Source organism: Hippoglossus stenolepis, chromosome 7 (genome assembly GCF_022539355.2).
Source record: "Hippoglossus stenolepis isolate QCI-W04-F060 chromosome 7, HSTE1.2, whole genome shotgun sequence".
NCBI lineage: Eukaryota > Metazoa > Chordata > Actinopteri > Pleuronectiformes > Pleuronectidae > Hippoglossus > Hippoglossus stenolepis.
In genome coordinates, this window is record NC_061489.1 from 27,602,656 (window position 1) to 27,620,870 (window position 18,215).

The following is an 18,215-nucleotide window of genomic DNA, read 5'->3' on the forward strand; positions in this document are numbered from 1 at the left end:
CAGGTCACAGCGATGACATCTGGGATATTTTTGGCTTCATTTCTGGAGAAAGTGGAGACGTGTCGTCCATCTTTGTTTTCACTGAATCATGAATCATGAAATCAAAGCAAAGCTACATTTCCGACATGCGCTGGAAGTGGTTGACCAATCACAACAGAGTGCACCAGCTGACCAATCGGAGCAGACTGGGCTTCATCAGGAGGGGGGTCTTAAAGAGACAGAATCTAAATCGAGTGTTAGAGTAACTCTTTCCTCCTCTTCGTCCTCCTCTTCGTCCTCCTCACTTTCCTAAACTTGAGCAGCCCTGATTTGTTTTCCTTTCCAGCTGCGTAGCTCAGTCTTCAGCCCCCCCCCACTCTTCCGGTTTTCTCTCACTCGCAGCCCCTGTGTGGGATTTGAACCTGTGAACGGCTTCTGCGCCAAAAAAACCCTTCCAAATATTTCCAGATCCCGGAGTTTACTCAGCTCAGATTCACCGTGATCCAGGTTCTCAGGGGTTTTTATTATTTGCTTTATTTTGTATGAGAAACACTTAAATCTAGAAAGTGGCAAACACCAGCAAGAGAAAATAATCATTTAAAAGGATTAGTGAAGCACGTGTTGTGTGAGAAAAGTAACTTTCCAAAGTTACACATGAATAAATCACATTTTTCATCATCAGTGTGACGTTAAATGTTACTACGAAAAAAATACAGTGAGAAATTTAAGGTAAAAATTGTACGCGTGTGTTTATTCTTTATTATTATTGTTTTACTTTAAATGTAAAGTTGCAGCTTTGATTATTCAAAAAGAATGAATTTAATTTCAGTGAAGTTTGACTCAAGTGTGAATATTTGTAATGAGTCTTAAAAAGTTAAGTATGTTAAATGTTATATGTGAAAATATTACAGATTATGTCTTGAATACATTTAGGTTTGTGTTAATTAAAAAAAGTTCATTCATAACGATTGAACTTTCATTCTCTTTAAATGAGATATATTTAAGATCAATATTTGGTGTCACGTTTAGTCTGTAGTGTAAGTTCTTTGTCAGTGATACAGATATTAATACACTGAAATAAAACTACAAACACTCGGTCAGAACTGATCTCAGTTCACTCACTGGTGTTTCCAGGTTTATTCTCTACTCAGCTACTTCACCATGAAGTGTCAGTAATACAGGGACTCAGATATTCCCTCATATCATAGATCTGATGATGAGGATGATGATGAGGATGATGATGAGGATGATGAGGATGATGATGAGGATGATGATGAGGATGAGGATGATGAGGAGGATGATGAGGAAGATGAGGATGATGAGAGGAGGATGATGAGGAAGATGAGGATGATGAGGAGGATGGAACAGTGAGGACAAAGTGTCTGATCTTAGAACCTGGGAGTATTTCTTTTGAAACTGAATCATCTCCAAACATCCTCTCAGCTTTACCTCCCACTTATCTCCCCCACACCCCTCGCCCCCCCGTCACATCCCCCCCCCTGCTGGTTCGGCCCTGTCGGCATGTCACCGATCGATGTACCAAGCGGCTCCTCGACACAGCGTCAGCCGTGGAAACCGATCAATAGGCCCTAATGTGGCGCAGCGACGGCACACTGGAGACAATAATCCTGACACCTCTTCCTCCATGATACCCCCAAACACACACACACGACTCAAACTTCACCTCCCACTACATGACACCCCATTGGTCCACAGTCAGACCTGACAGACAGGTCGGCTGGAGGCCCCACGGATCGATAGGACGCCGTCGAGGGCCTGTTAGGGGCCCCGCATCCGTGGGATTGTCAGATTGGACTGTGGAGCGACGCGGCGCCCGAGCGGCAGATTCACTTTTATACAGCGAGCTACATCTCACAGAGACGCAGCAGCGGAGGTGCACAGACAGGAGAAACATTTACTGTTATTATTTTTATATACACACACTGAAAGTTCATCTTAACCACGTATTAAGGACACAAGTATCACAGCAGCACTGAGTCAACACGTTACAGATTATAAGAAGTTATTAAACTACAGTGTCTTCATGATAACCGAAGACAAACTGAGGACACAATCTCTCAAATAACGTGTGTATTTAACATCTGAGCTGCGGAGCCCACACATGTGTTCTCTACTCGTAAGGTCCCTCATAGCCACTAAATCCAGACTTAACCTGAAGGAAACACAAAGTCTTTCACACTGCGACAGATTCGACAAAATGTCCACAACGTCTAAAATGTCCTTAATCTCCAACTGAAATAAAATGTTGCAGCTGTTCATAAACCGTTCTGTTTCCAACGGTGATGCATTGATCTCAAAATGTCCACATTTCCAAAAATCTATTGAGTCTTTTAAAGAATCTGACTCAACAATGTTCCCCTCTTAAAAACTAAAAAGTTAAAAGAGGCCATGTTTTCCAAAAAGTCACTTTTCTTCTTCTCTCTGAAACAGTTTTCAGTTTTTTAAACGCAGCCTGGTCCTCACAAAGACGGAAATAAAACACACACACACACACACACTCGCAGTAGAATGTGGACTTTAACACACAAATAACCATGAAAGTGGACAAGCAGTCACACACACGGGATTGTTGCATCAGGAATGATGATGTATAAATATCGACCAGCAAATCTACACACAGGAGGCTGTGTGTGTGTGTGTGTGTGTGTGTGCGTGTGTGTGTGTGTGCGTGTGTGTGTGTGTGCGTGCGGTGCGTGTGTGTGTGTGTGTGTCCGTGATGCAATCCACATCCCTCCTGGTCAAACTGGAGCATTTTAATCCACAGGAACAGAGCCAGGATCAGGATCAATAATGCAGAAGTGGTCGTTATCCTAAAAGTATTGTCCCCCAGGGGTGTGTATGTGTGTGCGAGTGCGTGTGTGTGAGTGTGTGAGTGTGTGAGTGTCTGTGTGTGTGTGTGCAGGGTGGAGGTCTGTTTTGACTATAAAGGTGGATGAGGTAGTGGTAGGTCATCGTAGGAAAAGATGGGGAGGACACACACACACACACACACACACACACACACACACACACACACACACACACACACACACACACACACACACACACACACACGTGCTCTTACTGGAGTTCATTTACAACCACGAGGGTATTACAAAACACACACACACACACACACACACACACCTACCTCCCTTCTCTCAGCGGTCATCCGTCATCCGGACGCTGACATGACAGCTCTGTGGGGGTGAGGGGGAAGGGTGGGGGGTGTTAAGGGGGGCTTCATCTTGGGCGCCGCCCGCCATCTGGCAGGGAATTCTGGGAAAGCCAGAGGAGGCTGGGACCACCAAAGGGGGATGTGGTGGTGTTCAGTTTTCTGAGCTGCCATTTTTTAATACACTGTAAGGAAGTGGTTGGAAGCCATGTTTGATTTGAGGGGGGGGGGGGTTGGGGTAGAGTAACACCTGTACTCGTCAACACGTCAGCTTCTAACACATCTGGTCACATGTTCATTAAATCTGATTAAACTCAACTGGTTCAACTGCACAGTCAACTGATTCAAAACTGGTTTAACTCTGCAGTAAACTGGTTTAAATGAGCAGTAAACTGGTTTAAATGTGCAGTAAACTGGTTTAATGTGCAGTAAACTGGTTTAAATCTGTAGTAAACTGGTTTAAATGTGCAGTAAACTGGTTTAAATCTGTAGTAAACTGGTTTAAATGTGCAGTAAACTGGTTTAATGCATAAACTGGTGTAAATGTGCAGTAAACTGGTTTAATGTGCAGTAAACTGGTTTAATGTGCAGTAAACTGGTTTAATGTGCAGTAAACTGGTGTAAATGTGCAGTAAACTGGTTTAAATGTGCAGTAAACTGGTGTAAATGTGCAGTAAACTTTACGTGCAGTTGGTAGTGAGTAACTGGTTTTAATGTGCAGTAAACTGGTGTAAATGTGCAGTAAACTGGTTTAAATGAGCAGTAAACTGGTGTAAATGTGCAGTAAACTGGTTTAAATGTGTAGTAAACTGGTTTAAATGAGCAGTAAACTGGTTTAAATCTGTAGTAAACTGGTTTAAATCTGTAGTAAACTGGTTTAAATGAGCAGTAAACTGGTTTAATGTGCAGTAAACTGGTTTAACTCTGTAGTAAACTGGTTTAAATGAGCAGTAAACTGGTTTAAATCTGTAGTAAACTGGTTTAAATGAGCAGTAAACTGGTTTAATGTGCAGTAAACTGGTTTAAATCTGTAGTAAACTGGTTTAAATGAGCAGTAAACTGGTTTAATGTGCAGTAAACTGGTTTAATGTGCAGTAAACCTGGAATACTGGATATAATACTGTATATTATACTGGAAATGTGTCAGTGATACCATTTGTTTTCCTTTTGTTTAAAACCTATAAACTCGATCTGTGAGAACATGATAATTGATTTAACTGAATACAAAGTGAACCCCAGACGTGTGTTTCTATTCGCCAGGCGATCCTGTACGAAGGGCAAGACAAGAACCCGGAGATGTGCCGCGTCCTCCTCACCCACGAGATCATGTGCAGGTAAAACCACACAAACTAACTGGGAGCTGCTCAGACATGATGATCAGCTTGGACTCACACAGGAGCATTCCAACATGAACTGTTCATTCTTAACGAGGGGAAGTGTGTGAAACACAGAGAGACACGTGTGTACTTGTACAGATGTGTGTGTGTGTGTGTACTTGTAAAGATGTTTGTGTGTGTGTGTGTGTGTGTGTGTGTGTGTCATGCGTGCGTGTGTGTGTGTGTGTGTGTGTGCGTGCGTGCGTGTGTAGTGCAAGGCCAGAGAAAAGAGCAGCTGTTTGTCGTTCATCGCACCAATCAACACATTTGCTGGCCGGTGTGTCTCTGCTGTCGTCTGAGAGTTAATGGTTTTACTGGTTCAGACTGAGGAGTGAAGATGGAGAAGAGGAAGAGGAGGAGTGATGGAGGGGGGGTAAAAATAGAAACACACAACTGAAGCCAGAGTCCCAGAGCGTCGTCGTCTCTTTGAGCCGGTGATATATAACAAAACAAACGAGTTTACATGTGTAGTTTTGTGGTTCATCGAGGAGATTTAGTGGTTTATATGTGCAGTAAACCGGTTTATCTCCAGAGTAAACTGGTTCATGTGCAAACTGGTTTATCTCCAGTTTAAACTGTTTAATTTTAAACTGGTTTCTCTCCAGTTTAAACTGTTTAATTTTAAACTGGTTTCTCTCCGGATCCCCCGGGCTTACATGTCAACGGATCTAAATGTGAATGAATTGGTATAAACATGGAGTCAGAGTGGGTCACATGTCGAGTGAGTCTTCATATGAATCAGATGTGACACTTGTTATTAAGCACAGATTAAAGTGAAACCAGATCATCAGTTGTGCCGGATGTGTTATTCAGTTGTGTAAGTGACCTCTGCTCTGTGGTTTATCTCCTCACCTCCTCACACAAACTTCACTTATCTTTCAACTTCCCTCTGACTTGTATAGAGCCCCCCATGAGATTCCTTGGATACGAGCTTCATTTCCATAATGACGGCAGCGTCTCTCAGCTTCAGTCATTATGTGATTGAGTGTGATTATTAACCAGCCTTCCCCCTGATGGATGCTGTGTTTCCATTCGCTAATGAGTGAGGATCAGAGAGCGTCTCTACATGTCTCTATCGTCTCACTCCCAGCTGACGTCTTCTTTATGGACGTCCCTGTTGGTTAGTCTACCTGGTGACACTCAGCAGGGACACCTCAGGGTGCTGGTCCCCAGTGTTCAGGTGGAGGGACACCAGGCTGTTAACCCTCACTGGTTACTGTGGAGATTCATGTCGTAGAAATATCATAAAATACCATATGAATAAAGACCATCAGTGACTGTATATAAAGACGATCAGTGACTGTATATACAGATGATCAGTGACTGTATATAAAGAGGATCAGTGACTGTATATAAAGACCATCAGTGACTGTATATAAAGACGATCAGTGACTGTATATAAAGATGATCAGTGACTGTATATAAAGATCATCAGTGACTGTATATAAAGCTGATCAGTGACTGTATATAAAGACCATCAGTGACTGTATATAAAGACGATCAGTGACTGTATATAAAGACGATCAGTGACTGTATATAAAGATGATCAGTGACTACAGGTCAGTACTGTATAAAAGATGATCAGCTGTATATAAAGATGATCAGTGACTGTATATAAAGAGGATCAGTGACTGTATATAAAGACGATCAGTGACTGTATATAGAGACCATCAGTGACTGTATATAAAGACGATCAGTGACTGTATATAAAGACGATCAGTGACTGTATATAAAGATGATCAGTGACTGTATATAAAGACGATCAGTGACTGTATATAAAGATGATCAGCGACGTATATAAAGAGGATCAGTGACTGTATATAAAGATGATCAGCGACTGTATATAAAGATGATCAGTGACTGTATATAAAGATGATCAGCGACTGTATATAAAGATGATCAGTGACTGTATATAAAGATGATCAGCGACTGTATATAAAGATGATCAGTGACTGTATATAAAGATGATCAGTGACTGTATATAAAGATGATCAGTGACTGTATATAAAGATGATCAGTGACTGTATATAAAGATGATCAGTGACTGTATATAAAGATGATCAGTGACTGTATATAAAGATGATCAGTGACTGTATATAAAGACCATCAGTGACTGTATATAAAGATGATCAGTGACTGTATATAAAGATGATCAGTGACTGTATATAAAGATCATCAGTGACTGTATAGTCGTACAGATCAAACACAGAAGTCGTAGTAAAAACAGTGATCAATTAACATAATTCCATTTGTCTGATCAACATGTTCTCAGGTCAGATTCTGTGGTTCCAGAAGAGTGTGTGTGTGTGTGTGTGTGTGTGTGTGTGTGTGTGTGTGTGTGTGTGTGTGTGTGTGTGTGTGTGTGTGTGTGTGTGTGTGTGTGTGTGTGTGTGTGTGTGTGTGTGTGTGTCGCTTGACCTCTCCATCGTATCATTGCGGCACATTAACCATTCTTAAACGGGACTCTGTTGTTTTCCAAAAACTACCAATCACAAACCAGCGAGCAGGCGCGGCGGCAGCAGCCAGGTTGGCACGCCGGCGTTGCCAGCGGGCTCTCGGAGGCCGGCCAGCTTCAGGCCGCTCTCCTCGCTGCCACCTCGCTCCCTCGCTGGCTGCCAGGCTCCCGGCGATGCTGAGAAAAGCCTGCTGCTCCGCCTGCCCGAGAGGAAGGCGGCTTCCCGGGCAGGCGGCGCTGCCTGGCAGCTGGGAGGCTGCAGCATCAGGCCTGGCTGCTGCAGGCGAGGCGTTCCAGGCCTTCGGGTAATTACAACACTTGCCCTTTGAAAGCGAGCCCTGTGCTGCCGGCCCTTCCTGATCGGTGTTATCTGGACGCTGTGATCCGAGCGCCGGCCTCTGACGTCGTGCTGCACCGTCCTCAGGGAGCCTTTGAAGGGCTCTCTCAGTGTGTGTGTGTGTGTGTGTGTGTGTGTGTGTGTGTGTGTGTGTGTGTGTGTGTGTGTGTGTGTGTGTGTGTGTGTGTGTGTGTGTGTGTGTGTGTGTGTGTGTGTGATAGCGCCAACATGCCCAGACAAACCCTCTCTTTGTGCTTAAAGTAGATTCCACTTGTCGCGACGTCTGAAGTGGCCGCTGAGCGGCGAGGAGGTGTGGCCAGCAGTAATGATGCTTGTGTGGCCTGGTCGAGGCTCGGCGGCCAAACTGGCTCCTGTGGCTGAATTATTTTTGGGGCCTGTCTGTGTTTGTGTGTGTGTCTGTGTGTGTCTGTGTGTGTGTGTGTCTGTGTGTGTCTGTGTGTGTGTGTGTGTACAGCGACCTGAGGAGCCTGTGCAGCAGCGATGAGGGACGAAGGCTCTCTGCCAAAATGAGTGACAGCAGCAACTACACACACTGTTTGTTTTGCGTTTGCCAGTTTTGAGCCATGCACACACACACGCACACACACACACACACACGCACACACACACACACACGACTTCACGCTCCCTCTCAGGTCTGTGTGTGTTGTTCTCTCAGTCATTAGCCGGCCGTGGTGTTAGCCTGTTTGCGGCCCGGGGGGAAACGTCATTAAGGCGATATTGTGGACGCTCAGCCAAGGTTTGTTTTCGTCTTTGGAAAGGGGCCCCGGGTCCCTGGAGGGGCCCCGGCAGTGCTCCTGGGGTCCAGTTTGTTTATAACACTTCTTTGGCAGTTTGGAGGAGGTTGTCACCACAGCAGCACCAGTGGGTTTCCAATGCTAATTGGTCTCCTGGAACTTTCACTAATGGTTCCAAGTAGCTGGGGGAATAAATTATTGTGGCGCATTCTGCGGCAACAGTCACACAGACACACAGAGACAGGGAGACAGCGGGGACACAAACACAGCGCTTAGTTTATGATTTTTCTGTACTTACAGATCAAACGGCGTGATAAATGATTCATAACGTGTCTCATTTGGCATTCGCAGCCTCGATTTGATGCTTGTTTGTCAAATGGCAATTTGATTCAGGACAGCATGGGGCGAATGCAGGAGTGTAATTGGACGTCACGGGTCATGTGCAGTATGATTAATTTTTAAGAATTACCGCAAGAAATGTTGATAACCCACAAAGAAAGAAAGAGGAGGACATGAGTTCAGCTTGTTAGAAGATACAGACAGAAACGAGACATGATGTCAGGAGCGTTGTTGTTGTCATCAGTGACATCACGTCAGATTCTCACATCATCAACACACACACACACACACACACACACACACACACACACACACACACACACACACACACACACACACACACACACACACACACACTCTGATGTTCACTGTTAGAACTCACCCGTTTCCCACCAGAGCAGAAAACTGAGTTTGACCGACTCCTTCACGTCATTAGATGTGAAATGTGAGAGTAATATGATCTGTGCAGTGTTTCTATGAAATGTTGTGGACGCGTCAGGACACAAAACACAAACGGACAAATTCAGGAACATTTCAAACCTTTTGTGTGAGGTGAGATCAGGCGTATGTGACCGACTAGTTGGGGAAGTTTAATTTAACAGATTCAAACAAGTCGAGACTTTGAGACGAGCGTCGTCCTCTCAGGTTCTGAGTGCAGAGCGACAGGTGTGTTGTTCATGTGACGGCAACACGACTCGTCAGGTTTTAAATGTTTTTAAATTATATCAGGATTTATTCAATGAGTCCAAAGTAATGGATCCACATGGGGGTTATACTGCAAAGTCACTGTTTACTTTTGGATTTTTTATTTTATTGCTGAAATGCATCAACATCTCAGGCTCTTTAAAACGACCTGTTTGTTTAATTGTCACGTCGAAATCTTTGTTTTAGGATTCCCAAAAAATGAAGCTTTAAAATGTATTATTGTTATAGTTTATTTTAATGTATATTTTGACTCAGGGGCCACTTACTAACTTTTCTACATTTTTCTGCACATGATGATCATGAGCCTCATTTTTTAATCAAAATATTATCTCAATGATAAAGTTTATCCTCTGGTGACAGTAGAAAGCTCAAGGAAACAACAATAGGTTTGATTAAATAAAATAATTTGTGCTCATTTAGAGGAAGTAATTATATTATTATTATTATTATTATTGTTATTGTTATTGTTATTATTATTATTATTTCACTCCACTGTCTCGCTAAGTTATATAAAGAATCTTATTAAATGATATTAACATTTACAAATGTTCGAAGGTTCAAGTGAAGCAAAATAGAACCAAGATGTTTTTGGTCAAATAGATGTTTGATTTATTTCAAGGATCTAAACTAAAAGAAGAAGTGATGATATTATCATGAAAGTTGATATTCAGACGAGTCGTTTGTCGTCACAGTGAACGTGAAGAGAGAATCTGTCTGTGATGGATATTAATGTGCTGCACTCGGCCTGCTGCTGTTCAAACACCACACTGACCACACGCCACCAGAAGCCTCATTTGGCTCCACCCGTCCCCTGCAGAGCTGAAATAGAAACACAACACCCCCCCTCTACTCCGGATGCCTCCACAGACTGTGGACCAGCGGCCAGTGGGATGAGACGCCGGCTGCTTTGCCCTCTGGCTACCTGGACGGCTGTTTGGCGAGCAGTTGTCCGGTTGGCTGGCTGGTTGTCAGGGGCGGCAGCAGCGTTTGGAGTTTTCATGTGAGGGGGCAGGGTTCCGCCATCGCTGGGTGTCGGCCAACTGTTAGTGACCTTGGTTTGGACCAGACCCAGCTGGACACTGTGTGTGCGTGTGTGTGTCTGTGTCTGTGTGTGCGTGTGTGTGCGTGTGTCTTTCAAAATAAAAGTTGTCATCCTGGAGATACTGAGTGCTTTAACACTTTATTTTGAAGCTCTGTCACCTCCTGATCTTTTAAAAAATCTTTTTGGAGACAAAGTTAAAAGTTTTGATTTGAAACATTTGCTCTAAAACTTTAAATTTAATTTAGTTTAAATATTCATTAATTAAAAACTTTATTCCTGTGCAGTGTTGAATTGATTCTTTGCCTGTAGAGTCTGTTTTGTTCTTTAACCATTAAACTCTGTCTCTGTCTCACGCTCAGATAAACGCAGATTGAGCTGAAGTTTGACCTGAACGTTGTCTCTGACTTTGGATCTTTTTCTCTTTCAGTCGCTGTTGTGACAAGAAAAGCTGCGGAAATCGCAACGAGACGCCGTCTGACCCCGTGATCATCGACAGGTAGGAGCTCCGTGGTTTCTGTTCCTCTCCGTCCTCTCAAACTCTCTGCTTCACTCGGTGCGCTCGCTGACTCTCATTTTGCATCAGGTGGTTGTTTTTCAGATTTTGCTGCAGTTTTGTTTCTTTCTTTTCTTGGCTTAAATCAAACCTGCAGAAGACGTCAGGTTTGACCAGTTTTCATTGTGTTGAGGTGAATCTTGTTTCCGAACGTTCGCTGGTTGCGTTCAGTGAACAGAGCCCAGATCAGCATCACTGGTGCTTTTGGCTCTGGAGCTTCTTGTCTGATGATTGTTTCCATTTCATCTTTGAAAGTCAGACTTTAAACCTGCGGCAAATACGTAAATAAATACTCTTCACTCAAAGTCCACTCACTCTATTTTTTCATCAACATCTAAGTTTCCAGAAAACAACCTGGTTTGTTTAGTTGTCACGTAGAAATCTGTGATCTCCAAGACAAACTTTATTCACTGACTCTCGCTCGAAAGCATCAACTTGACATCAGTGGAAATTAATCTTAAAACTATTGGAATATAATTAAGAATAATAATGATAATATGTTATTTGTATATTTAAAGTGCAGCAGCTTCATCCAGTCGTCGTCTTTGTACAAACACAGACGACATCTGATTTCTTTGTTTCCTGATCTGTTTTCTCACGTCTCACTTCCGACACGAGGCTCGACTGTGTGAACTGTAATCAACACCACATGGAAAATAACGTGTACAAACAGGCACTCAGATCAGACGAGCTCGTCGTCCTCTGACTTCCCTCTTGTCAGGTTTTAGAAACTGGATGTAATGGGACACAGATTTCCCTCCTGTTCTGGACGCCGCTCGCCAGCTCAGGACACTTTAGACTTTCCGTGTCCCTGGTTTTCCTCCAATACTCGGTTCATCCGGGTCATTGAAAGACTTACAAACACAAATCAATACGACGTTTTCCAAAACCATTGTGTTCCCTCACAGGCGTCTTGTCAATAAATGTAAATGTGATTTTTATAAATTCTGGATTTGGGCCACAAAGTCTTTCAAAATAAAAGCAGCTAAACTGACTGCGATCAGCTCCTATTCTTTCAAAATAAAAGCAGCTGAACTGACTGTGGCCAGTTCCTGTTTGAACTCAGTGATGAACAGACAAATGTAACTGAATCACTGTGACACTGAAGGAAACTTAAAAACATCAAGTATCTACCTGAAGTTCCTGGGATCCCTCTGCTCTCGTCCCTCAGCGGGACCGCTAACCCGACAGCCAATCAGAAACATCAGCACCACAATCCCTTATTAGTGTTTGTCCTCGCCGTCTAATCCCTCCGTCCTCCACGTCCTTGGAGTCGGCGGCTGTCCATCACAACCAACAACTGCGATTGGTCGGGTCGCAGTGTTGGGAGCCAATGACCTCAGAGGAGGTCAGAGGGGAGGACGTGTGTGCTGGGGGGGGGTGATACTGAGTCCATGTTGGCTCATTAGAGAGGCCTTGGACTGCGGCCAGGACACACGCACACGGAACAGAACATGCATACACTACACACATGTTCATACATGTCAGAATGGGAACTCATCCGTGTGTCCGTACACATATGGTGTGTGTGTGTGTGTGTGTGTGTGTGTGTGTGTGTGTGTGTGTGTGTGTGTGTGTGTGTGTGTGTGTGTGTGTGTGTGTGTGTGTGTGTGTGTGTGTTTGATGGGTGTTTGTAGAGGTGTTGTCACTTCTCTGTGTTCTGTCACACATGAGATGGACTCAATACATCCCCCCCAACAGAATATAAGTCTATATATAGACATATATATAGACTTATATTCTGTTGGGGGATGTATTGAGTCCATCTCATAGACTTATATAGATTGAAGTCCTGACCACGTTCCACCATTCACTTGATACGTACATGTAGATAATCACTAATGAAGACATGTGGAGGGTTGTGACCTCAGTCTCACGCCGTAGCGTCCACATCTTTACGTATTAACGGCGTTAGAACGTCCTGTTGGAGTTTTCACCGCATTGCACAACATGGACATACAACAGTTACCAACTGATGACATCACATGACCTGGATTACAGCGTCATCAAGAAGAACGATAACGAGGAGCAATCTTTACAGAACTATTCCAGGTTCTGGTTTAAAATGTCCTTGATGCGAGTCATAAATCAGACTCGTGTAAACATCCTAATCAGATTCATTTGTGTGATTCAGATTATTGTTGTTCATGTAACGTGATCACTGTGTGTGTCTGTGGGGACCAGACCGTCCTGTGTGTATTTGGGCTTGTTGTCCTGGGACTGACGATGGATCAGCGTGTTCACACTGATGTTTTCTGGTTCTACCTTCTGGTCCTTGTTGTTTTTCTACAATTAGGACACTAAAACATATACTAGACCACAGACACACACACACACACACACACACACACACACACACACACACAGACACACACACACACACACACACATCTGCTGCTGATTTACTGCAGCTCTGGTTGTTTCTCTGCATTTAGCGGCTGTTTAGAAATGCAGGATTTATTACTGTGACCCCAACACACACACACAGAGGGTGAGATGTGGGGGGGGTGTTAGTGTGGTTAGTGACCCGTCATGTAAATGATGTGGTTCAGTAGCAACAGTAAAGCAGTTTCATTGAGGAGATTCACGTCTCCCTGAAATAAATCAAACGCACACACAGACACTGTGGTTCACATGCAGCCACATCGGGCTCTTCCTTCACCTCCATCGTCTCTGATGAGTTCTCCTTCTGTCGGCTTCTGACCTTTGACCTTTAACAGTCAACAGGTAAAACACAAGCAGAATCAGAGGTGGTTTTCACCGTCGTACCACTTTTTCTTATTGGTGATCAGATGTCACCTCCTGTTCTGTGGAGCTTTGTCTCATCGTGTCAGATGTGAGCTGAGCTCTTGTGATTGGACGGTGACACCGGGTGTCAACAGGGTCTGAGAGAAACAAGCACTGAATTCAGATTTCAGAACCTCTGGAGCAACAGAGTTCCTTGTTGTGTCTCGACAGAGAAGCTGTGCTGATGAATCAACTCTGAAGATTCGTCTTTAATCTAATGACGCTGATCAATCAGCTCAGAGTTGATTTCATCGCCATACGATTAAGGACCAACCTGTTGTGTGTCCCTGTTGATAACAAACCTACAAACGCACAGTTGTTGCAGGTAATTATGTCTCGTTTTATTGTTTTAGCTTTTCAACCTGAAACTGAAGGTCAGAGCATCAGATAAAACAGGTGTGTGTCTGTGTGTGTGTGTGTGTGTGTGTGTGAGAATATGCGTGGCAAGCTGCCTCTTTGTTTCCTCCGTTTGCTGGTTAATGGCTGAAATCCTGCCGAGGCAGCAGAATGCCGCTGCTGACGGATCGCCGTAATACCGGCTTTATTACACGCTAATATTGCAATTAGATGGGTGGCCAAGTCGCCCGAGCTGGGGCAATAAATCGCCGCAGAGTGTCAGAGCGTACGAGGAGGCCGAGCTCTAATTACCCAGAACACACCTCTTCACCGCAGCCTCCCTCCTCCTCCTCTGTCTGACCAACACCCTCCTGCTTTAATGGTCAGGCCTTACATGGAGGTCTCGACCCCTCCAAGACACCCCCCCACACACACACTCAGATCACCACTTATTCCTCTAACACCATTTGCAGCTTTGATGTAATCTGTAGAGCGTTGAGGTCAGAGTGATGGAGTGTGACCTTTGACCCCAGTTACCCCCGGCCCAGCCCCCTCCAGCTGAAGAAGATGTTTCTTTCCGACTCTGACGGCGATTATCTTTATTTATTTGGTTTCGTGTTACATCAGGTTAAAATCGGTGAGAAGAGATTTATCATTGACATTGAGGTGAAAGTTGAACTTTACTGAACTTTAATGTTTCTGTTGTGAATCGGTTTACGTCTTGTGTCTGTTTTTAAATCATCTGAAACTAGTTAAATGTAAATGACTACATGTCCCATGAGAATAAACTACAGGAAGTGATTTGACCTGATCTGTGGAGGGAAATCGAAGGTTTGAGAAGAAGCGTGTGTTTACCTGTTTGAAAGTGCTGACCGCTCTGAAGATGAATCATCATTTGCACAGAGAAGCTCCTGTGCAGCGTCTTCGTCTCACTGTTAAGATGCTTTATTGTCTCGTGGGAGCTGAAACGCTGGCGAGGCAGCCGAGCGAGAGGAAGGTGTGATTTAAAAGAGACGCTTCAACACAGGATTCAAATGAGAGGGTTTTATTCACTTTTATTGGTTTGTTCTCCTTCACATCAAAGTTTCATTCCTTTATTTCTGTCTGACGCTGTTCAAGGCTTTTAACTGAAGTTAAAACCATCAAAAAGACAAAAGACAAAACTACTGAAAATAGAGAACGTGTTTGAGATGAAGTAATGTTCTGTTAAAAAAACTAGAAAGAGACGACTGGTCTGGTAAAAACGTGACCAACAAAGAGTCACCCACTGAGGCTCCACCCACACTGACCCACTGAGGCTCCACCCACACTGACCCACTGAGGCTCCACCCACACTGACCCACTGAGGCTCCACCCACACTGACCCACTGAGGCTCCACCCACACTGACCCACTGAGGCTCCACCCACACTGACCCACTGAGGCTCCACCCACACTGACCCACTGAAGCTCCACCCACACAGACGCACTGAAGCTCCACCCACACTGACCCACTGAAGCTCCACCCACACTGAGGCTCCACCCACACTGACCAACATTCTGAGCGACGACGAGGTGGAACTGTTACTGACAGGAAGTGTTACTGACAGGAAGTGTTACTGACAGGAAGTGTTACTGACAGGAAGTGTTAGCGACGCTTTGTGTTCACCGCTGCTATTCGAGTCATGTGACTGATGAGAACCAATCAGGAAGAGAACGTCTGCGTCAGCGTTTACTAAAGTCTGAGTTTCTGTTCGTCCACACTGATCACAACACGAACAGCTGTGTTACTAAAAAGCACAGGGAGTGATGACGGCTCCCATGATGCATTTCACCAACAAAAGTCAATCACAGAGCTTCACATTCAAACTGAAGAACAGATCTTTACAGTGTCGAGATGGAAGAGCTTCAAGTCAACTATGATGTGTGTGTGTGTGTTGGACCTCATGGAGGGTTAACTCCACCGGGTGGGTTTGTGCTGGTGGTGGTGAGGGGGGGTTATCTGCCCCCACGGACCCTTCCCAGCAATCGTGGCGTATTGATCGGGCGAGCGAGGCCCATCGGAGCCGGCCAGATTAAGAGTATAGATTTACAATAAAAGCAGGACGTTACTGGCTAGGCGAGGCTAAAATTGAAAGCAGGGAGAGAGATAGTGGTGGTGGGGGGGTGTTTGCTGGAGTTTACTGCAGGGGTTTCTGGGTAATTTGACTTGAGGTTCAGGGTGATGGTGCAGACATGCAGGTCAACTGCTGCGATGTGATTTCAGCTTTATGGCGGTGATTTAAAGAACCTGATGGAGCAACGACGTGTTAATGGGGCTTTGTAGCACGGACACAAGGAGAAGACCTAAAGGGGCAATGCATCATGGGTAAGCAGGTTGGACTAATGGCTCTTTTATTTTGAAGGCTGATTCTGACAGAGCTGCTAATTGGTCAGATTTTGTGTCAGCAGCCAAGATGTCCAATCACCGATGACCATGTTCAGGCAGAAACCAGAGCTTGACGGGTTCTAACCACGGACGAAGTGATCACATGATCCACGTTCCAGGACGCCACGACACTAATGACCCACCGTACTGAAACAAGAAAACATCCACTTGTGAGTCTGAAGTTTCATTCTCAACGTCCTCCTACTCGCTGTTTCACCCGGTGTCCCTCTGCGGACTGGAGCCTCTGACTACAGACTCTGTCCAGGTGCATTTTGGGAGATGTCGGCTCCATTTGATGGAAGTTATTACATTCAACATCTATGAGGGGCCCTTTAGGGGTTCAGTATCTTGCCCAAGGACACTTCGGCGTGCAGGTGGGGAAGACTGAGGATCGAACGGCTGACCGCCTGGTTGGGGGACGACCACATTACCCCTCAGCCACAGCCGCCCCCACGCAAACCTTCACCGACAACTTACAGCTTCTGTTTAGGCAAATCCTTTAAAACCATGAACTTAGTTTGGAACCTGATAAAGTTTCTTAGCTGGAACCAAACAACAGCATGTTTTCAAGTGACGAAGACTGTGGGTGTGTCATATTCTATCAGGAAGACACATGGAGCGGTTCTTTTAAAACCTGGTGAGAACGTGAGCTGGTTCTCTGAGTAGAACCCAAGTTCCACCATCCTGCTGCTGACAGGATGGTGGCGCTGTAACTGAGGTCAGAAGCAAATGAACAGATGCATCAGTGACGTGTCACATCTGCACTGAACCAAGTTTGTGGCCAAGTGTAAAATATAGATGTTGGTCGGACGCTGCAGCTGGTGGTCTGAGGTTCAAACTGAATTATTGACACACACACACACACACACACACACACACACACACACACACACACACACTGTCGTCATTGTAAACAGCTGATGAGTTTTTCGTCTCTTCTCTCTTTAGAACATCACTTCCTGTTGGAATTTAATAGGACAGTTTACATTTAAACAGAAACAAAAGACCAAGACAAGTAACAAGAATGTCCCAGAGGAGTGTGTGTGTGTGTGTGTGTGTGTGTGTGTGTGTGTGTGTGTGTGTGTGTGTGTACTGTGTGTGTGTACTGTGTGTGGACCAGGAGATATTGGGGTGGTGGGGGTGCTGGGGGGGTTAGTAACCTGTGGTCTCAGCTCCACCTGTCTGTGTGTCTCCATTAGTCTCAGGTGTAGCTGGGGCCCCGGGGGCCCCGGGGCCGGGGGCCTCGGGCTCGGTCAGGTTTGATGTGATCCAGAGAGAAATGTTCAGTGGGAAGCGGCGGGTGATGGTGGTGGTGGGGCGGGGGGTAAAGTTTGAACATGACAATTTTATATAAAATGTTCTAAATACATATTTGTGTTAAATGTTAAGAATAAACTTGTAAAGAAAATAAATAGAAATGTTGAATAAAGTAAATATAGATATATACTGTACATACATGAAATATGAACTGGTCTCTAGCTTCCTGTTGACTCTTAATTGGTTTGAGGACTTAAGGCCAAATGTGATTACATCACCACCTGCAGGTTCATTAGTCGCCTCGGTGGCAACATCCAGTGGAGCTCAGCTGGAAAACACCCCCCACCCCACCGCTCCACACACCGGCACCAGGGATCATGGGAACTTTGAGAGTCCCCCACCCTCACCCCCCCCTCTTCTCTCAGCACTTCCCTCTGCCAAATCCCCCTCCCAGCATGCACCTCACCCCTCAAGGCAAATCACCTTGTTAATTTCACCACACACACACACACACACACACACACACGTTTGGTGTGAGAGAAAAGTTATCGATCTCTGTTCACTGATCCTCTTGTTGACGTCCAACATCAGCACCAACTGCTTTCACAGAAAGGGGGGGTGTAAACTGCCAATCACACACACACACACACACACACACACACACACACACACACACACACACACACACAGTAGTTGTGTAGCAGATGCAC

The 18,215-nt window shown here is 44.8% G+C and overlaps 1 protein-coding gene across 1 annotated transcript in view; it reads left to right on the forward strand.

Moving 5' to 3' along the window:
* LOC118112121 (transcription factor COE3-like) overlaps nt 1-18,215 on the forward strand; it is a 109,335-nt gene that overhangs the window by 19,486 nt on the left and 71,634 nt on the right. The window contains 2 exon segments of the mRNA XM_047340496.1: nt 4,415-4,488; nt 10,594-10,662. Coding sequence (XP_047196452.1) covers nt 4,415-4,488; nt 10,594-10,662 — 143 coding nt within the window.